Source organism: Elephantulus edwardii, unplaced genomic scaffold, assembly GCF_000299155.1.
Source record: "Elephantulus edwardii isolate Elephantulus edwardi_28Jun2011 unplaced genomic scaffold, EleEdw1.0 scaffold00048, whole genome shotgun sequence".
Taxonomy (NCBI): domain Eukaryota; kingdom Metazoa; phylum Chordata; class Mammalia; order Macroscelidea; family Macroscelididae; genus Elephantulus; species Elephantulus edwardii.
The window spans coordinates 2243817-2267230 of NW_006399798.1; the positions used below are offsets into that span (position 1 = coordinate 2243817).

Below are 23414 nucleotides of genomic sequence, written 5' to 3' on the forward strand. Positions count from 1 at the left end.
GTCTCCCGTGTCCCCGCCCCAGCGGCCTGGGTGATGGCATACCTGGGTACTGGGCCTGGCCGTGGCGTGCAGGAGGATGAGCCCAGACACCAGCACACCTGCCAGGATGCCGTACTGCATCTCCCAGAAGCAGAGCAGGAAGGTCACACAGAGGGGCAGCAGGTCCAGCCCTGGTCCGTGAGAGGTGAGGAGCCGTGAGGCCTGTACCCTCTCTGACTGCATATGGGGGGGGGGGCATGGCCGGGGCCAAGAAGCAGGGAGAATGAGACCCCTCCCAGGACACATGTCACCTCCCTGACCACGGGAGCGGCATTCTAGAGGGTCTGAGGGACAGGTGGACTTCAGTCAGCTTGGACACATGCTAACCCAGACAGATGCTGGGCCCTGCTGGGCCTCAGTTTTCCTTGAGGGTAGAGCATGCCCCCAGCAAGTGAAGCGGCCCCCTCAGCAAGCAGAGACCCTGGGGAACAAGTGTTCTCCTCCCAGGAGCTGCACTGAGGGAGAAATCAGAGCTGACAAAAACCAGTACAGGGCGAGCTCTGGTGGCCTAGTGGCAAGAAGCTGCACTGCAATCCTAGAAATAGGTGGTTCAAATCCACCAGATGCTTTGCTGAAGAAGGAGGAAAAATCTCCTCCTGTACCAGTCAAATCTGATTTGACGGTATACACACACATAAAAACAAAACAAAACAAAACAAAACAAAAAACTCACCAAAAAAAAAACCGGTACAGAAGGAACCGCTGGTGCAGGACCCCCAACTCCCCCCCGCAGCTGTGCTGGACCCAGCTGCGCCCCCACCCCCTTCTCAAAGAGCCAAAGGCTTGTGGTCCCCAGAGCAGAGGAGGGGCGGAGTGGGGAACACGTATGGAGAGACTCCTTTGGTCACATGGGGCTGGATGAGGGTCCCACACAGAAACAAGGGTGGATGAGACTGCTCTGCCCCCAGTCTCCACCCACTGAAAGCAGCACCCCTCACCCTCCTCCGCCAGCCTTCAGCCCATCCTGCGCTAACCTGTTCACGCCTTGCTCAGGAGTGACAGGACTTGGGGATCAACTATGACCCCATCCTCATGTTCACAGAGTCATGTGGGCTGAACTCTGTCCCCTAAAAAGACCTGCTGGAGCCCTCCCCCAGAAACAAGGACTCTGCAGAAGTCACATGGTTGGGATGCAAAGGAGAAGAGTGTGAAAAGTGGGCCCTGGACAGGGCAGGCACAGGCAGGAGGGGTGTAGACACAAGGTCCCAGGGAGAAGGCCTCATGCTGGTGGAGGCCAGCTACACACAGCCCAGCTGGGAACCCCTGATGGCTGGGAGGCAGAACATCCTCCCTGCCAACTCTGAAGGGAGCACGCCAAATGTGGACTCCAGCTGACACTCCAAATTCAGACTCTGGCCCCAGTACTGGGAGGCAGTCACTTGTTCTAAACCCTCCCCCCCAACCCCGTGTGATCCGTAGCTGCGTCCATTCCAGGAGACACTCCCAGCACCTAGCACCCCAGGACAGGGACAGGACATGTAGGGTGTCCCAGGCTACGCACTCTTGATTCGCCAGAGCGTTCCCAAGATCTTGGTGTCGAAGAGCGGGACCACGGCCATGATGATCACGGCGGCCAGGGCCGGCTTGGGGATGTAGTAGAAGAGGGCGGTCAGGAAGTTGAGGGCCAGAAGTACCAGCACACCTGCGGGGGGGGGGGGTCAGGGCAGCTCCCAGGCCTGTGGATCCCACCAGACCAACAGATACCCACCAGGTGGGGCAGGTCACCTGCAGGGGGAGGGGTCAGGGCGGCCCCCACGGGACCAACGGGTGCCCACGAGGTGAGGCAGGTGACCTGCAGGCAGGAACGGGGCTCTGTCCCCACACCTCTGGGATCCAGGTGGACCAGCTGAGACACAGGTGAGGCAGGCCACACTCAAGCCCTTTCCTCCACAACCTCTGAGGACCAAGGGCAGCAATGGGACTCACCCGTCACCAGCCCGCCTGCTGGCGTGCACACGCCTGACTGGGAGTTCACGGCCGTCCTGGAAGACAAGAGGGTCTGTCTCCAGCCAGCAGTCCTGAGGTGGCCACTCTTGGTTGTGAGCCCTGTTGGGGAATGTTAGGGAGGAAGGGAGGGCCTCTGGCCAGGACAGATCACCTAGCTCTGGTAAGTGCAAGCCTCCCAGTGGCTTTTAATACGGGGTAGAGAAAGCTCCCCTGTGTTTGGCTGTGCAAGCTTGAGAAAGCTCGCCACCTGGGAAGAGGGCTGCCTCAGCTGTTGAGCTGGGAGTGGTCTGCATGAAGCTGAGGTTCTCCTCTCCAAGCCGCATGTCCCACGTCTATAAGCCCACCCTATCCTGGCTGCCTGTTGACTTGCTTGTATATAAGTGCGCTGCAGCCCCCAGTAAAATTGAGCTGGATTGACTCTCTGATCCTCCCTGGAGCGGTGTGTCTCATCGTGCTTACCCCCATCAGGGTGTTGCTGCTCGTTGCTGGTGAACCAACAGTGACAGAGCCCCAGGGGCGTCAGCTAAGCAGGCTCCCCACTCCCCAGGAGATGGATCTGCACCCCAAAGCCCCGGGGGCTGAGCTGCCACGCCCCCTGCCCCCACCTCCCCAAGGGCCTGCCCAGGCGAGAACCAGGCCACTGTGACCTGGTCACCGCTGCACCTGCCCCAGCCCTCACTGTGGCCACACTGACCACATATGGTGAGGGGCACTAGGACACCGTCTGATGGCTGGAGAACAAGGACGATGCTGAGGTATGGGCACAGGGCCTCGCGGCGTGCCTGGGCCTGAGCTGGACAGAGATGTCTCACCTGGGCTGTCCCCACACCCTGGACACAGAGGACAAGGGCAGGGCCACTCACCGTCCAAAACTGCCAGTGACAGGGTAAGAGGCCACAAAGGAGCCCAGCAAGTTGGTGAGGCCTAGGGGTGGGTGCAGGGGATAAGTGAGGAGTGGAAATGTCTGAGGGGGTAGCCCGGGGGAGGGTGGCTGCCCACTGTCCCTCTCCTTCCCACCCTCCCTGCCCTGGCCTCTCTGTTCTGTCACTAGCTCTCTGACCCTGTCTCTCTGAGCCTGTCTCTCGGTCTCTGTACCTCTCTGATTATCTCTCACCGTCTGTTTCTGTAAGTCTCTTTCTCTAGCTCTCTCTGCCACTCTCTCCAGGTTTCTCTCTCTGCCTCTGCCGCCATCTCTTTACCAACCCCCGTATCTGTCTCTGCATGTCTACCTTCCAGCTCTTCCCATGGAAGTGGGGAGAGCTGTAAATGCAGGCAGCTGGGCCCCCGGCCGCCCAGATCCACCTGGCACAGTCCACAGTCGCAGATGCTATCTGGATGAACTCCTACGTTTTGGACCCATGAGGCCCCCAAGATCCCTCCCTGAGGCAGAATAGGCTGGTCATCCCAGACACTGGCACACACACAGTGCTTAACCAGTGGCCAACAGAGCTGACACCATGTCGGCCCCCTGGGGACTTGAGGAGGGGTTCAGGTTCCAGGAGGATCACCTTTGGGCACACCCATGTCCCTTCTGGCCTATAGCACCCACATACCACATGACTGAGATGCAGACATGCCCACAGGGCTGAGAACCTGCAGCCCAAGACTCACCAATGGCCATCAGCTCCTGGTTGGCGTCGATGTGGTAGTTATTCTGAGACGCTGAGAGAAGAGAGTGGTGCATGGTCACTGGCTACACAGGGACACAAAGAAACCACTCGTGGAAAAAGACCCTGCACAAGACACTGCCGACAGACCGCAGACCTCGCGTGTAAGTGTACGGGTGCTCTGGACACGCATGCCCTGTCCACATGTACGTACGTGTGTGTGTGTGTGTGTGTGTGTGTGTGTGCACGCACACAACACAGGCAGGTGCTTTGTACACACATGCCCTGTCTGTGTGTGTGTGTGTATCAAGGGCAGATGCTCTGCACACGTATGCCCTGTCCACACGTGTGTGTGTGTGTGAGAGAGAGAGAGATGGGCAGGTGCTCTGCACACACATGCCCTGTCCACGTGTGTGTGTGTGTGTGTGTGTGTGTGATGGGCAGGTGATCTGTACACGCATGCTCTGTCCACACGTGTGTGTATGTATGTATGTGTGTGTGTCACTGGCAGGCGCTCTGTTCACACATGCCCTGTCCGTGTGTGTGTGTGATGGGCAGGTGCTCCGGACATGCATGCCCTGTCCACACATACGTGTGTATGCATCATGAGGAAGAACAGAGCTGCAGAAATGCCAGCAGGTGGCTGGGGTTGTGGTCTCTCAGGTTTAGGGACATGCTGCTGTGGCCGGGGGAAGCAGCTGGACAGTGCACTGCTGTGACTTCAGGAATTTTGAGAGCTTTTTAGTAAAGACAGCTGTTACTACCAATCAAATCCAAGTGTCCTTTTAAACCAACTACAATCAAAACCAGCTGCTGCCGAAGACTCGGGCATCCCGGCTCGCTTCACTCCGTTCACTACCCCACTGCGGGGGGATCATTCTTGTCTAACGGCATCTGTGGGGGAGAGCAGGGTCTCGTGGCTCAGAGGGTTCCCGCTCCCTGCCTGCTGCATGCGGCCTGGTAGAGGCTCAGCCACCCGCCTCTGACTCTCCAGGCCACCAGCTGGTGACCATTTACAAGCACTAATGTTCCACGATCACGGTCTTCGCAATCACTTGTTATGCATCAGAGAGTTGGACAATGACCAAGGAGGATAGAAGGAGAATTGATGCCTTTGAGTTGAGGTGCTGGAGAAGAGTATTGAGGGTACCATGGACTGCTAGGAAAACAAACAGATTTGTCCTGGAAAGGGTTAAACCGGGCGGCTCCTTGGAGGCAAGGATTCTGAGGCTCCATCTAACATACTTTGGATATGTTGTGAGGAGAGACCGGTCCTTAGAAAAGGACATCATGCTCGGGAGGGTGGAGGGACAGCGCAGGAGGGAAAGGCCCTCTAGGAGGTGAATTGATTCAGTCACTGGGATAATTGGAATGGGAGTGTCAGAGACAGTGCGATTGGCACAGGACAGAACGGAGTTTAGGGCTGTTGTACACGGGGTCGCTATGAGTCGCAAGTGACTCGACGGCACATAACAACAACAAACAACAACAATGTTCCACAGTGGGGTGGGGCTTTTTCTTAACAGAGTGAGCTTTACTGCTGATTTTAAAGAAAGAATAGGCGTGGACTGCTGGGATGAAAATGCCAGTTTCTAAAATTCAAGCAGGAAATGCAAAGAGGAAAATATATAACAAGCGAAGCAGAGAGCCCTCAGGACAAGCCCCCTGGGTGGCGGTGGGGCGGACTTCTTACCGAAGGCCTTGGCCACCGCGATGCTCTCCAGCAGGCCCATCAGGGGAACCACGGCCAGCCCGGCCCCTAGGTCCTGGGGGGAAAGGGATGCTTTTATTCTATGATCCAGAGGCTCACGTGGTGGTGGCTGAGCAGTGACCCCTCTCCAAGGCGGAACCAGCTCCTAATTGACGACCTTCAACTTCAGGAACCTGAGCTTACACGCCACGGGACCACCTCCTACTAGAAGTGGGATTACTAAACCCCATGACAAACTCACTTTCTGCTGGTGCCTGCGGGTCACGTGCTCGGTTCACACGCTCAGCAAACTAGAAGGCTGGAGGTGAGAGCCCACCCAGAGGTGCATGGAGGAAAGGCCTGGCAACCTCCTTTCCAAACACCAACCTCAGAAGCCCTATGGGTCACAGTCACGTGACTTGGAGCCAACTGTGGACAACCAGAACACAAATGTGATGGCCCCAGGAGGGTCTGATCACGCTTTCAACGTTGGTTAGCTGTCCTGGTACCTGATACACCCTTTCCTGAGGGCTCAGCATCTACCAGGACCCAAACCACTCCTCACTGGGCAGATGCCCCCCGCCTCGGCCTACCTGGACCATCTCAGTGAAGGAGACTGTCCTGTTGGCAGTGGTGACTGAGAACGGCGGGAGCTGGACGCGGGGCAGTCCCTCCACTATCTCCCCAGTCAGAACAAAGGGATGGTACCCATTCACTTCAAAGGAGTAGGCGACCAGGGCAGCAAAGGAGACCACCAGGGCATTTTTTGCTAGAACAGAGAAAGGACCGTGTCAGCGACAGCCCACTCCAGCACACGCAGCCAAGTTCAAAGCCAGACACTTGTCTACTACTACACGTGGCCACGCACACTGTGCCCAGGGTGGTCCAGGACAGCCACACTAAGAACACAGGTACTAAACGTCCAGCATTCAAGAAATCTCACCAGACCCACACACACTGGAAAACACGTCCCACAACAAAGAGGAAAACACATCACCACGGAGGAGAAAGGACACGGACAGCAGAATTAGCAGCCAAGGTTATTAGAACAGAAATTAAAGTGTTCTCAGTGTGTTCCCTGACCACAAAACTGGGGGGGCACCGTGTCCACCTCAGCAGAGTCCCCAGAGCCCGAGAGGTCCCTTCTGTGAACCCTTGGCCACACTTATGCCTGCCCTGCAGCCTGGCTACAGCCTCACTGTGGATCTTGTCATTACCTGTTACCTCTTTATCTCACACCTAAACACCCTGCAGGTGCACAACACAAACAAAAGCAGCTGGAAACTGGATTCCCTCAGGGAGCTCCTGGAGCCCAGGAGTCAAAGTCTTGGCATTGGTGACATTTGGGGTGGGGCCAGCCTCGGGGGTTTGTTGTCCCGCTCACTGCAGGGTGCCCAGCACCATCCCTGGGTCCCGCCCACTGTGAAGCTGTAGTAACACCTTCCAGAGTGCGACAACCAGTACACTGGCCCACGTCCCCTGGCTGGACCTGGCTGGACCCATGCGGCCCAGGGCCTGCAAGCTCAGCTGCACCTGAGAGCGCATGAGGGCCGTGAGCAGGGGAAGTGGCCCCCACTAACCGTGACCCTGAGCACAGAGAGGGGCCTGCACCACCCCCACCTTGACCGTTGGTCCATGGGCTGGTGTTTAGAATAAAATCTAAGCCTGGAGGCTCCATGGAAACCTGCTCAGCACCCCAGCTGAGCACGCTCCCACCGACAGGTGTGGGGGCAGCTCACGAGGTGCACTGGCTGGGAACTGAACTTGGGTCTCCCATGCAAAAGGCAAGAACTCTACCACTGAGCCACCAGTGTTCTCCAAGTGAGTTATCCATCTCAGCACCTGAGAGGGTCCTCAGCTCAATTCCACCAGCCTCTCTTGGGGGGACACAGGACTCCCCAGTGGCAAGGCTCAGTCCAGGTAAGCAGGACACCATAGGACCAGCCCACAGCCCGAAGGCCCCTCACCTGCCTCACCTGCCTCACCGGCCTCACCTGTCGTGGCGGTCCAGATGAGCCCATGGCTGAGCCGCACTCCTAGGGGCAGCTCGGGATAGACAGGAGGCATGTGGTTCTTCATCAGCGTCAGCACCTGGAGCAGCACCATGCAGACCAGCCCCAGCACAGCATCCCCGACCCTGCAGATGGATTGTGTGAGCACCGCCCCGCCAGAGACGCTGTCTGCTGGCCCACCCCACCCCGACTCTGCCCCGGCCACTGCCTCTGCCCCTGCCCTTCTATTTCACTTCCTGTTAGAAACACAAGAGGTAACTCGGAAACAGTCAGTGCAGGCCTGGCAGCTGAGGCCCCATCACCGCGGAGCAGTGGTGCTGACTCATGGCTTCAGCTCATGGACTGTGCCACTGAGGCCCCTTTGGTTGGTGACGATCCTTGAGGACTGGTGGCTGCCTCTACCTCTCCTGTCACTCTCCCTGCCACCCTCAGCTCCTGCAGCTTATTCCCATCTCCTCCCTCTGCAACACAAGGTACGTGTGTCTGTCTCTATCATCCATATACGTTTTGTGGGTGGGAGGAGGAACTCTGGTGGCTCAGGGGTGAGGTATTACACTGCCAACCCAAAAGTATGTAGTTTGAATCCACCAGCTGCCTCACGAGAGAAAGATGGGCAGTCTGCAATTACTGCCTCTGAACACCTACTAGAACAACAGCAACAAAAAATAGTAAAAGACCCACCGGAGGGGCCACTGAGCAGGTTCCAAATAACCGTATGCAGCAAACGACACATACATTTTTATCTGCTTTCTTTTTTTTTTTTAATATTTCCCCTAAATGGAAAATATACTTTTCAGTGGAAATGGACAGACTGTGAGTCCCCGACACAGCAGGGCTTCCCTCCCTGGTTTCAAGTTCACCCTGACACCCGGTGATCTGCAGGCCAGAGCAAGGCCACCCCACTGGGTCTCCAAGGCGGTTGTCTTTACAGAAAGCATCCAAGTGGTGCAGCAGCCAAGCATTCAGTTGCTAAGGTTGGAGCCTGCCAGCCAACCTGATTGTGTGAGGATGTTATGTGCTGTGAGGTTAGAACCACCCCCAGCTGACCCTCTAGAGGGTTTTCAGAGACATAAATTGCACGGAAAGAACCCTGTCTTTCTCCCACGCAGCACCTAGTAGATTCGAACCACTCGGCAGTGCAATTCCGTACTCACCAGCCACCAGAGTCTCTAGATGAGTCTCTGCAGCCCCACGGGGCAGGTGTGCTTGGTCCTAGAAGGTCAATGTGGGCTGGAGCCGCCTGGCCAGTGCTAGCTTGGGGGTGGGAGCGGGGTGGAGAGGTCTGAAAGGAAGCAGCTCTGGTGTGGGTGCAGCACATGGGGGAGTGTGTGTGGGGTGTGGTCTCGGGGGGTGTACCTGGTCTCCCCGATCTTGGCGAAGGTGTAATACACCTGCAGGAAGAACTGCCGGGGGATGTTGCGCAGTCCCAGGAGGTTCTGGTCAGACAAAGTGAACAGAGGCCCCTCAACTGAAAACCCAGAGCCTCGCTTCACCACCCAGGAAGCTGTACCCGGGTGGACTCCTCCTGGGGACCCCACCTCCTTGTCCCAGATGCCTCTGAGGTCAATGACACGTTTTGCTAAGTCGTTTTGATTTTTTTTTTTTTAGAATTTCAACAAAAGAAAAAGTTTGAAGATTTTAATGACCCTTAGTCAAGAAAATAAAGAAGTATTTGCATAGGGTACAGGCTGATCCATGACAAAGTAATACAAGACCAGAACCAGATAGTTACAAGTGTAAGAGCTTAGTCTATAACATATTTGACTTCTCCATATAGTGGTTGGTCATTTTGATTTTCAGAAACATGACTCGGTAGAGCAGGGAAGCCCAGGGTAACACAGCCCGCCCACACTGCACAGGTCCCACTATCATTGGTTCGAGACCATGTCTGTCACTCGTAGTTCCCCGCCCCCGACCAGAGGGTCCCGTCTACCACTGGCTCGAAGTCGCGTCTATCATTCGCAGTCAGCCCGCCCCTACCGCAGGATCCTAGCTACCATTGGCTCGCCCATCACTTGACAACACGATGGATCCCGCCCCCTACCGGAAGGAAAAATCACGCTGAGTGGTGGCTGGGCTTCAGGCAATCCCTGCAAAGGGGTACCTGGGGCCCCCCCTCGGCGCTGTGACCCCAGAGAATCAAAGGGGAAATCGAGGCCCAGAATGGGGTGGGGAGGAGGGAGTCAAGCTCCAAGAAGCCAGATCCACTGCCCACAAAGCCCAGTGGGGCCTGGACACACCCCTGATCACCATCCCCAGGCCTCAGGGGTCCCCCCCCCCCGCCGCCGTGTGGGTGCATTGCTGACCCAGCCCCGCGTCTACATGGAGAGTCTGGCTTGCAAGAGCGAATCCCACCCACTGGGTCGCGTGTGCAAAAGCACATTCTTGGCATTAAACACAGACCTACTCTGAGCATGCTGCAAGGAGGGACCAGTCCTAGGAGAGGGACATTATGCTTGGAAGGGTTGAGGGATAGCGCAAGACCTTCAGAATGGACTGACTTAGTGACGGGGTAATGCGGGTAGGTGTGTCAGAGACAAAAAGGTTGGCACAGGATAGAGCAGGGTTCAGGGCTATTGTACAGAGGATCACAAGCGCAAGCGACTGAGGGCACATAACAACATTTGCGAATGGAAGCCAGACCCTCCACGGAGCTGCGGTTGCCAAGCCCTCGTGATGGGGCCTCCAAATCCCTGACAGCCTAGAAGACAGAGTAGGGGGTGGGGGTGGGGGACCCAGCAGGGAGGGAGAGCTGCACTCTCCTGCCCTCCAGCAGAGACTTCCAGAGAGGCCTGGAGGCCTAAGCCTGGGAGCCACGCCAGGAAGAGGCCCCTGGAGACAGCAGGTCCTGGGCAGGGTGTGGCCCCAGTCTACCTACAACGGCCACAAGGCGTTGACAGGCTCCTTCTCTGCACCATTTAGAGACCCTGAACAGGGCATGCTGTGCTCCATACCAACCCAGCAACGGAGCAGCGGTCAGCCAGCCTGATTTTAGTACTCTTACAGGTGAAAGAGCAACATGGAACCCACAGCTTTTGAAAGTTAACTACACAGAAACCAGAAACAGTAGTGAAATGGGACCAGCTACTGAAGCAGCGTGTGAAGTCGGCTGCCCTTGGAGGCCCTGGCAGCGTGGGTGGTACAGGCTACAGGCATCCACACCAGGCACACTGCCAGGAGAACTGTAAAGTAATTAATTGCTGGCTGCCCAAATTACCCACCCTAAAACCCTCCTCCATTGCTCAGTGTCTCTGAGAAGGGTCCGTGTTAGAAGCTGTTTCTGAAATAGTTCATTGATTTTGGTTGTTAGTGAGCTCCTCGGAGGATGGGTATAACTCAAACAGACCTCTTCTGGCCTCTAAGCCCCAGGCCATGGCCTTAGTCTTGCAAACCAGCAGGTACCCCCATTCCAGGCCACAGTGGCCACGGGCAGCATGCCTACCTTGATCTGTCCAAAGGCAATGGTGACAGAGGCGGCAGAGGTGAAGCCTCTGATGACCGGGCAGGAAATGAAGTCCAGAAGGAAGCCTGGTCAGCCAGGGGAGGGAACGTACAGACAGAGAGCTGGTCCTCAGCTCCTCCTGGCCCACAGGACCCAGGGAAGCTGTGGCTGGGTAAGGTGGCGTGGGCAGGATTGGGGGACAGAGGCTGTGGCTAAGAACTGGCCAATGAGACATCCTGCTGAGACTGTCCCCAGAGAGTGGTGGGGACCAAGGCTAGAGACACAAAGTGCACAAAGGAGTGCTAAGGCCGAGGGCACCCCAGGATCCAAGGGCCTCGGTGCCCCCCAGAACCCCCTCACACCTCAGTGGTGACTTACCAAGCTGCAGAAAGCCCATGGCTAGCTGGACACAGCCGGACAGGAAGGCCAGCAGCACGGCATAGGCAGGCTTGTGGAAGGTGTAGAAGGAGACCAGGAGGGACATGATGGCAGTGGGGCCCAGGGTCACATCGCGGGAGGTGCCCAGGACCAAGTACACAAAGCACCCCATGAAGGCTGAGTAAAGGCCGTACTGTGGGAGGAGAGAGAGCAGCCGGGAGGCCAGGCACAGGAGAGGTCCTGAGGGTCCTGTGGTGGCTATGCCAGGCCCAGTGCTCCGCCATGTATCCTGTTATCTGTGTGGGACCGAAAGTGACCACGGGTCTCTCCTCTCCTCCTACCCATCTGGGTCTGGGGGCTGTGGCCAGTGGCCAGCACTGGTGCTGTGTCTGGGCCTGACAGTCCATTGTGTCCTGAGGGCGCTGGGTTCTGCCCACCCCAGTGGGACAGTAGGACAGCTCCTGGCCTGGGTGAGGGATACAGCCGAGAGGGCTGCCAGGCTGCCCACAGGTGATTCCCTCCCAGGCTGTGAGCCCTGGGGTGAGACGCCTGCAGTGCACCCCACCTGGAGAAGTGAGCTGCGACGTGACCGGGCTGTGGGGGTGCTCACCTGAGGTGGGAGTCCAGCCACCTCGGCATAAGCCAGTGCCTGAGGAATGACCATGAGCCCGACTGACAGCCCGGCAATGAGATCCATCTTCAACCACTGACCGGAGTAGTGGGGGAGCCACGACAGGATGGGCAGCCATCTTCGCAGGGTGGCCACGGAGCAGCAGGACGCTGGCCCTGCCATGCCAGAGTCCCCACTGAGGAGCACTGTGGGCGAGATGAGCATGGGGTCAGGGGCTAGGTGCTGGGCATCAGGAGGGTCCTGGGGTCCCACCCGGTTGAACTCAATCCCAGGGTCCTGCTGCTGCGAGGGGGGTGGCAGGTGGTCTCAGAACGCCCAGCCTGCCCAAACAGCCACCCCAAAATCCTCTAAAGGATGTTACTGGAAAGACTAATTCGACTCAACATTTCTCTACCGAGGAGAATTGCTTTTTGGGCTTTTGCCCTTTCCCCAGGTGCTTTGTTTATAAATATGTCAGTGTGGTGAAGAAACATCTCTCCCGCCAGGTTCGAGGCTCCCTAGTCTTTGAGGACCACCCCCCTCGTCACCCTTTCTCTCACCCCGCCACCCCAGCCTCCGTGGCGGGAGGTTGGGGACAGAGAGGCTTCTTGAGTTCAAGTGTCCCCCTTGCACGCAGCGCCCTGCGGGCCACACCTGGGGGTGCGCACCGCCCCACCTGCTGCATTCCCACCTGACCACCTGACGTTCGTTCGAGGAAGTTCTGCAAGATTCACTCGCGGCCTCCGTGGGGTCCAGGCACTCACCCCACCACAGTACACAGGGGTTTCCAGACCCCCCACACTGCCATCCCCCGAGAGAGTCCCGGTGCGGACATCGGAGGAGAGGCGCGAGAGACGCCCCCCGGACCCTGCATCCCGCGCCCCCTGCATCCCGCTTCCCCGGCTCGCCCCAGACCCCTTGGTCCCTGACTATCCTTTGGGATCCTCTGTCGCTGGCCGTCCCCAAGACCCGTCGGTCCCTCGTCGTCCCCTGGATTCCTGGGTGCCTGACAACCCCCTGGGCCCCTCGCAGCCCGCCCACCCCCGGCCCGAGTGCTCCTCACCGCCTGCCGCGCACTCACCCGCCACCCCAGCTCGGGGTCTCCCCGCGGAGCCTCTGCCTGGCCCGCAGGATCCGAGGGGGAGGGGACGAGGCGGGACCCGGAGGGGGCGGGGCAGGCGTCCACGTGACGGGGCGGGGCCTGGCCCGGGGCAGCCGTGGAGTCTCCGGCCGCGGCCACCATGCGAGGCCTGGGGTCCGCCTTTTGCGTCCTCCTGCTCGTCCTGGGGCTGTCCCTGGTGCCCGGGGCGCGCGCTCGGAATGTGCTGCTCATTCTCGGTGAGTGTCCCCTGCGCTGGCCTCCACCGCTCTGTCCTTTACGCTAACGTGGTCCCCCCGTCCCGTGGACGGCCGGTGCACATCTCAGTCCTGCAGCCCCCACGGCCCGCCCTGACCTGGACCTCCTACCCTCATCCAGGGCGACCAGGGTCACTGTGGGGCCCACACGGCCAGAGGCAGAGCCACCAGGCGTCTGATCTCCAAGTTTCCAGACGTGACTGGGGTACTCCTCTCCAGTTCCACTGATGGTGGCCCCCCCAGTCTGCTGTCTCTAGTCACATCCCTGAACACTCTTTCAATGCTCTATCCTCCTGACCACCCCATAGCCCCCAGTCCACCCACTCCCCAAAGCCCCCAGAACCCCAGGTTCCTCAGCACCCCTGCTCATGGGACTTCCGGTTTAGTGGCCGACCATCTGCTCCAGACACCCGATTCTTTCCTGTTCTGAGGTCTGGCGCCGAGCCAGGCGCACACTTGGTGATTAGCAAACCTCATGCTGTGGTCTCTGCGTGGAGGTTCCGCTTAATCGGGACACAAACACACCCCCCTACCCCCACCCCACTCACCCCCGCTGGGGTTTCTCCGCTCCCAGCCTGCACTGAACAGGTCCTGCTGGGCCTGGTTGGGTCCAGACCCTCCCAAAGCGGGGATGTGGGCACTGGTCATGTCCACAGCCAAGTGCTGAGACATCCCCCCCCCCCAGGATTGGGAGGACAGTATTCCCAGCCTAGTCCTGGCCACCAGGTGGAGTGGGGAACCGGCAGGACACATGCTTGCCAGGCAAATAGATGCTCAGACGGGTCTCATTGCGCTCTCCTGCCTGGAACCTGACTCAGACTGTACCCAGCAGTGTGCTTTGTCCACTCACACAGTCACCATCTGCTCACACGGGCACCAGCTGTGGTGGAATCACACCTGCCTGGCTGCCGTGCGCCCCAGGTGCTGTGTTTGCTGGGTGTCCTTCTAACCCAGCTGTCATACCCTTCAGGCACCATGCTTACCGAGTGTCATACCCAGGTGTAATACTCACTGGGTATGATTCTAACCCAGGTTCTTTACTGCTCAGGTGTTAGACCCCCCAGGTGTCACACCTGCCAGGCGTCATGTCCACCTGGCTGCCATGCCTACTTAAATGTCACACTCAACTGAGTGTAATGCCTGTGGACGTCATGCTGACCCAGGTACCTTACCTGTCAAGGTGACACATGCCCCCAGGTATCATTTCTGCCCAGGTGCCAGACCCTTACAGGTATCACTGACCCAAGCTGTAACCAGAGTCCCAGGCCTCCCTCACTGCCACTCACTATTCCCCGGCACCCCCCCCCCCATTATCTGCTCACCTCCTCAGCGGACGATGGAGGCTTTGAGAGCGGGGCTTACAACAACAGCGCCATCACCACCCCACACCTGGATGCCTTGGCCCACCGCAGCCTCATCTTCCGCAATGCCTTCACCTCCGTCAGCAGCTGCTCTCCCAGCCGGGCCAGCCTCCTCACCGGCCTGCCACAGGTGGGGGTGGGTGGGGGCGAAGGACAGGGCCGGGCCTGAGGTGGGTGCCTCCACAGTCTGGCCATGCCCGGCAGCCAGCAGCCCGTGGTCCACAGGGGTCAGTGGAGGCCTCAGGTAGAAGCCAGCAGGACGGTGCCTTTCTGCTTTGCACCCCCCTCCTCCCCTGAGCATTTCTGCATCTGGGGAATGATTGCTGGCCAGCACGTCCTTTGTGGGATGTTACAGTTTAATATGTTTATACTTTGTAGCACGTTAGCCCTTGTATGGTTAGGTTTGTAGCCAGCCCTCTCTTTCACAACATAAAAAAAGGAGGAGCTCTGGATAGGACTCCACTCTCTGGTGGTGTGTTTCCACTGGATTGCTGGTGGTGCAGTGGATTAACTCAAAGGTCAGTGGCTTGACCCTAGCAGACTCCCACAAAGATGACAGCCTAGGAGCCCTCAGGGCTATCCTGCCCTGTCCTCTAAGGTCACTGTGTGGGGGTGGGGGACTCACTGCAGACCCAGCATGTGTGATCAGAAAGAAAAAGCTGGGAAGTGCAGGGAGAAGAAAGTGACATTCTGTCATGGGCAGGGACACCTCAGTGGGGTTTGGTCCCCTGGCATCCAATCAGGAGAGATGGAGTGGGGGGAGCCCAGCTGCTGAATTGGGGGACGTGGGCAGACCAGGCGGACCGTCTCACCGCACTCCCTACCGCAGCACCAAAACGGGATGTATGGCCTGCACCAGGACGTCCACCACTTCAGCTCCTTCGACAAGGTGCGGAGTCTGCCGCTTCTGCTCAGCCAGGCCGGTGTCCGCACAGGTGAGGAGCCTGAGGGCACCCAGGGCTGGCCTCCCACCCCACCCGGGCCAGCCAGCCAGCCAGGTGCAGGGAGAGCCTTGTCCTGAGGTCACCTGCCTTGAGCACCACCTGGGCTGTGGGTTGTGAGGACCCAGTTTCCAGATGCCCTGGGGTGGCTGGACAGGCCTAGAACCTGGGTACCCAGGTGCCCCGGACACTGTGCTCCCTACCACAGGCATCATTGGGAAGAAGCACGTGGGCCCCGAGGGGGTGTACCCGTTTGACTTCGCCTACACGGAGGAGAACGACTCAGTGCTCCAGGTGGGACGCAACATCACGCGGATCAAGCTGCTGGCTCGGAAGTTCCTGCAGTCTCAGGATGACAGGTGCGCTGACCCTGTCCTCGCCCACTCACCAGCCCTGGACGTGTCAGCCCAGCTTCATGTGGGACTCTCAGAGGGCTCAGACTGATAGCATAGAAGGTTCCAGATACTAGACCCTGGCTGGTCAGCAAAAAGGGGGCGGTGGGAGCGCATGGTCTGGCTTAGTGTGGGGTGGAGTCAGGGAAACAAAGTGTGGCCCCCATCAGAGTGCTCACCTGCAGGTGGCCGCCCCCCCCAGGCCCTTCTTCCTGTATGTGGCCTTCCACGACCCCCACCGCTGTGGCCACTCCCAGCCCCAGTATGGGCCCTTCTGTGAGAAGTTCGGCAATGGGGAGAGAGGCATGGGCCGCATCCCAGACTGGACTCCGCAGACGTATGACCCCCAGGATGTACAGGTGACAAGTCCCCCTCTGCCTGTACTATGATGGCGATCCTTGACACTCCCCCCCCAGGTCACAGCCCCCAGCCTTGCGGGGGCGGGCAGTGGAGGCATGAGGGGACTGGTGAAGGGATGGGGACCTGGTGGAGGGGCCAGTGGAAAGGTGGGGGGCCCATGGAGGGGTGGGATGCTGGTATGGGAACGGTGCAGGGCCGGTGGGGGGAGGCTGGTTTGGGGCCAGTTGGGGGGCTGATGGAGGAGTGGGGACTGGTGGAGGGGCCAGTGGGGGGCCATGTGAAGCCTGCCTCAATGTCAGGGAGGTGGGGGAGGGAGCAGTTCCAGGCCACAGGAAGAAGGCTGGCCCTTCATCTCCCCCACAGTCCCCACAGCCTCAGGGATGGACCCCCTTTAAGACTGCTCACACCTTGTCCTCCCCACACCTGCTCTGCCCAGGTACCGTACTTTGTCCCAGACACCCCAGCTGCCCGGGCCGACCTGGCCGCACAGTACACCACCATCGGCCGCATGGACCAAGGTGGGCGCCACCACGCACCCCACTGCAGGGGTTATACCTTGGTCATACCTGAGTAGGGGCTGTTGGTTCCTGAGGACCGGTGGAGGGACTGGTGTGGGCAGAGCCCTCTCTTCCAGCCCAGGGGCAGTACAGCTGTGGGTGTCAGGCGGAAGCACAGGGCAGGGTGACAAGAGGCCCTGGCGAGAGTTGGTGCGGCTGGTGTGAGGCTGCCTGGGGCAGGGTGCGGCTTCACGTTGGGGGAGGAAATTGGGAGGATGGCAGGGCAGGCAGGGTGATGGGTGTGGAGGACCCCGGAGAGCGTGCTGAAGACCATGGAGAGGAAGGAAGGAAGGGATGAAGCAGAGGCCGTAGGATGGGGAGCATGACAGGGTGGGGAAGCGGCCAGGACGGTGGGCGGGTGACCAAGAGGACGGTGGGCGCATGACTGAGGGGACGGTGGGCAGGTGACCAAGAGGATGGTGGGCGCATGACTGAGGGGACAGTGGGCAGGTGACCGAGAGGACGGTGGGCGGGTGACTGAGGGGACGGTGGGTGGGTGACCAAGAGGACAGTGGGCGCGTGACTGAGAGGACAGTGGGCGGGTGACCGAGAGGACAGTGGGCGGGTGACCGAGAGGACGGTGGGCGGGTGACCGAGAGGACAGCAGGATTGTGGGCGGGTGACTGAGGGGACGGTGGGCAGGTGACCAAGAGGATGGTGGGCAGGTGACCAAGAGGACATCAGCTGATCGGGTGGAGAAGAGGTAGGGAGGAGGGGTGAAGGGAGGGCTGGGCATCATGACCAGGAGGATGTGGAGAGGGCAGCGATACAGGAGGCCGTGTGGGAGCCGTCAGAGGGGTCACGGGGTGGAGGGACAACAGGGCCGGGAGGATGGTGGGACAGGGAGGACAGCAGAGCACTTGAGGGTCGAGGGTCCCGAGACACACGACGTGTTCTGACACCTTGGCCGTGTCCATACGGAGTCCACACTGTCCCCTCCTCAGGGATCGGCCTTGTGCTTGAGGAGCTGCGGGCAGCCGGTGTTCTGAACGAGACCCTGGTCATCTTCACGTCCGACAACGGGGTCCCCTTCCCCAGCGGCAGGACCAACCTGTACTGGCCAGGCGTGGCAGAGCCCCTGCTGCTGTCGTCCCCGGAACACACACGCCGCTGGGGCCAGGTCAGCGAGGCCGTTGTGAGCCTGCTCGGTGCGTGCATCTCTGGGGGCCGGTCTAAGGGGCCCCTCATGCCACTGGTCAGGCTCTCACCCTGCACCTCAGTGAGGACGGGCATGTCACCATCTCACAGGGGAAGCTTGTACATGCGGCCTGGGACCTGTCCTCCAGGCCACGGCTTCTCTACTCTCCCAGACCCACAGCCATCGGGCTAGTACAGATGCCTGGTGACCCCGAGGACAGAGCAGAGACTTGTCCGCAGGATTCAGAAGCTGTAAACGTTTGTGGGAGCTGACGGCCTGTTTTCTTCTCACAGAGCAGCTGCTGGCTCTGAACCAGCAATGTTGTGTAAAGCCTTCGAAGCCCTGTGGGGCACTCTGCTCTGTCTGGGTCCCCTGGAGCCCAGTGGACTGCAGCGCAGTCAGTTCCTCTGAGCAGGAGCATTAACAGCTAACGGGTAACGTCCTCAGAGACCTTATTCCACGTGAGGTCACACTCCTTGGGGACCAGCAGCTAGGACTTGGGGACAACATTCAGTCCGTACATGTGTCCCCCGAAAAACAATGTGATGAGGTGTGGGTCACAGCAGGCCCTCCCTGTTGGGACGCAGCCCCTGGCCTCTTTCCGAGGGCCTCAGATCAGCCCTTCTGAAGGATGAGGCCCGGGTGGGGGTGCTCACGCTGAGACCCCTGCTTTCTTTCAGATCTGACCCCCACCATCTTGGACTGGTTCTCCATCCCCTACCCCAGCTACGCCATCTTTGGCTCGAAGACCGTGCGGCTCACCGGCCGCTCCCTCCTGCCGGCCCTGGACTCTGAGCCCCCCTGGGCCACCGCGTTTGGCAGCCAGAGCCTGCACGAGGTCACCATGTCCTACCCGATGCGCTCCGTGCAGCACCAGGGCTTCCGCCTGGTGCACAACCTTGGCTTCAAGATGCCCTTCCCCGTCGACCAGGACTTCTACGTGTCGCCCACCTTCCAGGACCTGCTGAACCGCACGCGCGCCGGCCGGCCCACCCGCTGGTACAAAGACCTGCACGGTTACTACTACCGCGCGCGCTGGGAGCTGTATGACCACCGCCGGGACCCCCACGAGACCCACAACCTGGCCACCGACCCTCGGTATGCCCAGCTGCTGGACACACTCAAGACTCAGCTGGCCAAGTGGCAGTGGGAGACCCACGACCCCTGGGTGTGCGCCCCCGACGGGGTTCTGGAGGAGAAACTGTCACCGCAATGCCAGCCACTCCACAATGAGCTCTGAGCGTCCTCAGTGGGCTGAGCTCAACCCCGTGGGGTCCCACGGGGACGGGCGCTGGGCAAGGAAGACACTGTGACACTTGGAGAGCCAGGTATAGCGTGCGTCTGGCCACGTCCATGTCCCCTCAGGAAGGGACACTGCTGTCCCTCAGTCTCTGTGTGTCCCAGCATAGGAGGCCAGGGGTGGCCTGTGTGAGGCCGGGTCCTGCCCGATGCTCAGGGCACAGGGTCTTGTTTTCTGGGTTCCCTTGGGGACGAAGTATTTTGAGCCTTCAGCTGGCAGTGTAGCCAGATGGGGGGCGCAGCCCTGGCCCCGACTGTGCTCACGTAGCAACCCTCTCTCTGTGTCTCACCAGCTTCTCCTCTTGAGCCTGGTGGCCTCATGGTTAAGCACTTGCCTGCTGAGGGCATGGCTGGTGGTTCCAGCCTTGGGGGCCGCGTGGGGCAGCCTTCATTCCCCTGCCCTGGGTCACTGTGGGCCTGAAGCCACCTGACTGCCCTGGGTGCGCTTGGTCTTGGGGTCCCTGACACCTTGGAGAGGTGCTCACTGTCCTTTCTGGCTCCTTGTGGTCTTAGATCGAGTTCTTGCCCCCAGCCTCTTGTAGCCCACTCGTTCCCCACAGGGTCCATGTGACTCACGCACTGTCATCTGGTCAGAACTGACCCTGAGCTGATGCCTCAGCGGGATCCCAGGCGGTAAATCCCGGGAAGAGACAGCCCGTCTTTCTCCCTTGGAGCAGCTGGTGGATTCGAACCACCAAGAGGCACCACCTCGAGGCTGGTAGCACAGTTCTACCCACTGCGCCTTCGGAGACCCCTCCCCGAAGTGGAGACTGATGTTACGGACAGAGCTCGGTCTTCTCTCCAATGTTCCCCAGTTCAGAGACCCCCATTGATACACAAAGTGTCTCCAACTGAGCCCTGCTTGGACAAGCGCCAGCGTCTGTGATCACAATTTCTTCTGGAACGTTCTGTACCTACCCACCATGGCAGCCAATGCTTTATCCGGGGGAACCCTAAAAATGAGGCCTCTCACTAGAGTGGGTAGACTCCCACCACCCTCCACTTCCCATCAGCAATGCTGGGGGAGGGGAAGGCAGCAAGCCACTGTTTTATAAAAGTGCTTTATTTTAGCAAAAACATAGTTGCATTTTCTGAACTTGGCCATATCAGCCTCAACTCTAGAGCAGCTTCTTTTCGTGTGTGTGTGTGTGGGGGGGGGGTCCGTCAAAATAGCATTCAGTCCCTGAGAGTCCCAGGGGATAGGGACAGGCCAGGGGGTGAGGGTCTCATGAGTCATACAGGTAGAAGGATGCCCCTCAGGAGGGCCAAGGGGCAGCTAGGAGGGAAGATGGTCTTGGGCGCAGGAGGACCTGATTAGCATTTAAGGGTGTCTCTGAGCCAGGGGTCTCCAGGCCCCAATGGGGCCCCAGGAGCTGACACTCAGACACAGACCCACTACACGCATTATTTCCATCTCTGAGGGAACAAGGTTATAGACCTGCAGCAGGCAGGCAGAGCCCAGAACCATCAGGTTGATTCTGAAGCCCACATCGACCTGCCCCGTCAGGTCTGTAAGGCGGGCGTCTCTGCAGGAGTGCATGGCCTCGGCTCACTCCCATGGAGGCTGGTGGGTTTGAACTAGCCACCTCTGGTTAGCGGCTGATGCTGTAACCACAGAGCCACACAGCTGCTAAGAAGTCCCTGTACACTAAAGTCATGGAAGCATTTCCCAGACATCACACACTGAGGAAGTCAGCCGCGCTGCCAGATGGGTCCGTCTGTCCCGGTCCCACTGGAAGCCTGTGCGCACACGACTGTCTGGTGCTGAGACGGGAGATGAGGGGCGGCCTTCACTGGCCCATGGTGGTAGGAAGGCAGATGTCCCTGGACATGTCTGGGTCACCGGTCCTGGGCAGACATCATAGCCAGTGTGGCCCCCAGCTCTCCAGTCTGGGCAGTCCCTGAAGGGTGCACGTGGCTCCCACGGAACTAGGGCAGATGGAGGGGCTGCCCTGTGGGCACAGCACCGTGAGAGTCCAAGGTCAGCTCCAACAGAGAGGGGCTGTGGGGTCGGCACCCCATGGTGGAGCCTGCCCTCTGCTGGACCCTGAGCCCACGGTGGGGCCTGCATGTGGACTAGACTCACAGTGTCACCGGGGCTTCTGCTCCGTCCACACAATCTTCTTCTGTGCATCCGTGATGGCCGCATGGACACACCCAAGCAGGGCATCCAGGTCACTCCAGCCGTCAGGGGCCAGGCTGCTGTAGAGACTGGGCACCGTGTCCAGGTCCGCCTCCTCACGGCGGGCCGCCTCCAGCAGCTGTTCCTCGGAGACACCGAGCTTCTGTAGGGCCTTCCTGTGTGGGAGCAGGCGGGCTCAGAGGACGGGGCCGGGCAGGTGGCCACCACACTGGGCCAGAGGGCACACACTGTCGTGGCGGGGCCACACGCCTCTGTCTCCATGGACAGAGGCCTCAAGATCAGAGCTCCGCTGAGCCAGTGTGTCAGCTGGGCCCCATGTGACAATCTGCTGATGGGAGGACGGGGCCACTTTAGGACCAAGGGAGGCAGGATGTCTTGGGTTTCCCAGAAGTGACCACTCTGGCCCTCAGCTGACCTCTTAGTCACATGCATTGGGGGAAGTGCAACCACAAAAGCTAGGGTGCACTGGGTGTGTCCCCCAGCTGGGCTGCTCCCTGGGAGTGAATGGGTAACTGCCCTGTGGGAGCTCCAGGGTCCTGGTGGAATTCCTGGAAACATTATTACACCCCAAGACCCATGAGGGCCCTTTAGGGCCTGCCCCACGTCCACTGGGTGGGGCAGGGGACACCTACTTGAGCCTCTTGGCGGTCTTCTCGTTGGTGGGGACGTGGAGGATGATGGGGAAGATGTCCTGGCTGTGCAGGGTGCGGACAGCGGCCAGTCCCACGTCCAGGAGGCCATGGATGTTCTGGGGGTACAAAGAGAAGGGGACCTGAGCCACAGCCCCAGGGTGTGAAAGGAGCCCCACACCCAGGGCAAGTGGGAGGAGGGCTTGGGGACTCAGTCTCTTTGTGAAGGGGCATTTGTAGTGTAGTACATAGTGTGTTCCATTGCCAAACTGAATAGGTTAAGTGGTTCGAATCCACCAGCAGCTGTACTGTAGAAAGACGAGCAGTCTCCTCCTGCAAGGACCCTGATGGAGGGTCTGTCCCCGAGGGTCTCTCTGTAAGTCGGAACTGGCTTCACAGCAGTGGGGGTTTGCGGTGTGGGTGAGCCACTCTGCACACAGCATCAGTCATCTGTGGGAGTGAGGGGCTGAATGGAGGCCCATGGAGCTGCACAGCCCCCTGAGGGCACAGGGCGGGGTCCCTCTCCCTTGGCCCATCACTGCCTTGCACAGAGAGCGAGCTTCTGCATGTGAGCTTCGGCCTTGGAAGACAGGCATGGGCGCGTGATTGCTGTGTGGCTGTGTGTTACGCTCCGTCGAGTCGGAGCTGACCCATAGCTGATCCGGTGGGGGGTTTTCAAAAGCAGTTAATCACACAGGAGTTAACTATCCATCCGTCTCCCACGGAGCAGTGGGTGGATTCGAACCATGTACCTTTGCATTGGTAGCGCGATTCCTTAGCACTAAGTCATCAGTGGGCCTGTGATTAGAAACACTGAAGGCCAGCCTGCTGCCCTGGGGTCCTGACTCGAGTGCCCGCGAGGGGACACGGTCTGCAGGTGCTGGGTGGGCTCCGGGCCCTCTTTGCAGTCAGCAGGTGAGGGCAGCGTTTGCATGGTGGTGGTGGTTGTGTGCTCTCTAGTCGGAGCCCCCTCACAGCCGACCCTCTGGTGCATTTTCAGAGGCAGTAAATCGCACGGGACCAGACTGTCCATCCTTCTGCAGAGCAGGTGGTGGATTCGAACCATGTGCCTTTGGGATTGCAGCACAGCTCCTTACCACCAGCAGGCTGTGGCTAACCCTCTGCGGTCAGTGGAGTCCGCTCCCTGTGGCCCTCAGGACTGGGCAGGATCACCCCACGTGGTCCCGAAGGCCTTACAGGAGCGGACCTCATCTTCTTCCCACAGAGGCCTGGGCTTTAGCTGTGTGCCCCCTGTGTCAGCCAGCACACACTGACCATGGCCTGGAGTAGACGGGACCGAGGCCTCAGACATCAGGAGCAGGACGTGCTCTATTCTGCTGAGTGCATGGAGTGTGGGGGTGGGGCACAGCGGGTGTGGGCAAAGCAGGGGTGGTCATAGGGATGTGGGCATATGGTGGTGTGGGCATAGAGGTATGGGGGCCGTGGGCATAGGTGTGCAGGTATGGGTGTGCAGGTATGGGGGTGCAGGTATGGGGGTGCAGGTATGGGGGTG

At 59.4% G+C, this 23414-nt stretch overlaps 3 protein-coding genes across 3 annotated transcripts in view; 1 reads left to right on the forward strand and 2 right to left on the reverse strand.

The window, feature by feature from the left end:
* Positions 1 to 12968, reverse strand: part of SLC26A11 (solute carrier family 26 (anion exchanger), member 11) — a 15786-nt gene extending 2818 nt beyond the window's left edge. The window contains exons 1-13 of the mRNA XM_006886328.1: positions 12789 to 12968; positions 11726 to 12028; positions 11116 to 11308; positions 10738 to 10823; positions 8652 to 8731; positions 7278 to 7420; positions 5877 to 6052; positions 5287 to 5359; positions 3598 to 3648; positions 2850 to 2910; positions 1966 to 2021; positions 1541 to 1681; positions 43 to 170 (exon numbers count right to left, since the gene is read on the reverse strand). Of these exons, the coding sequence (XP_006886390.1) occupies positions 43 to 170; positions 1541 to 1681; positions 1966 to 2021; positions 2850 to 2910; positions 3598 to 3648; positions 5287 to 5359; positions 5877 to 6052; positions 7278 to 7420; positions 8652 to 8731; positions 10738 to 10823; positions 11116 to 11308; positions 11726 to 12028; positions 12789 to 12968 (1671 nt within the window). The remainder of the gene's footprint in view (positions 1 to 42; positions 171 to 1540; positions 1682 to 1965; positions 2022 to 2849; positions 2911 to 3597; positions 3649 to 5286; positions 5360 to 5876; positions 6053 to 7277; positions 7421 to 8651; positions 8732 to 10737; positions 10824 to 11115; positions 11309 to 11725; positions 12029 to 12788) is intronic.
* On the forward strand, positions 12967 to 19098 carry SGSH (N-sulfoglucosamine sulfohydrolase). Its single transcript, XM_006886329.1, has 8 exons — positions 12967 to 13063; positions 14412 to 14572; positions 15272 to 15377; positions 15592 to 15742; positions 15978 to 16134; positions 16572 to 16653; positions 17637 to 17840; positions 18511 to 19098. The coding sequence occupies exons 1-8, from the start codon at positions 12967 to 12969 to the stop codon at positions 19068 to 19070; spliced, it is 1518 nt and encodes a 505-aa protein (XP_006886391.1). The 3' UTR covers positions 19071 to 19098.
* Positions 19099 to 21219: 2121 nt separating this feature from the next.
* CARD14 (caspase recruitment domain family, member 14) overlaps positions 21220 to 23414 on the reverse strand; it is a 25468-nt gene continuing 23273 nt past the window's right edge. The window contains exons 19-20 of the mRNA XM_006886330.1: positions 21905 to 22020; positions 21220 to 21427 (exon numbers count right to left, since the gene is read on the reverse strand). Of these exons, the coding sequence (XP_006886392.1) occupies positions 21220 to 21427; positions 21905 to 22020 (324 nt within the window). The remainder of the gene's footprint in view (positions 21428 to 21904; positions 22021 to 23414) is intronic.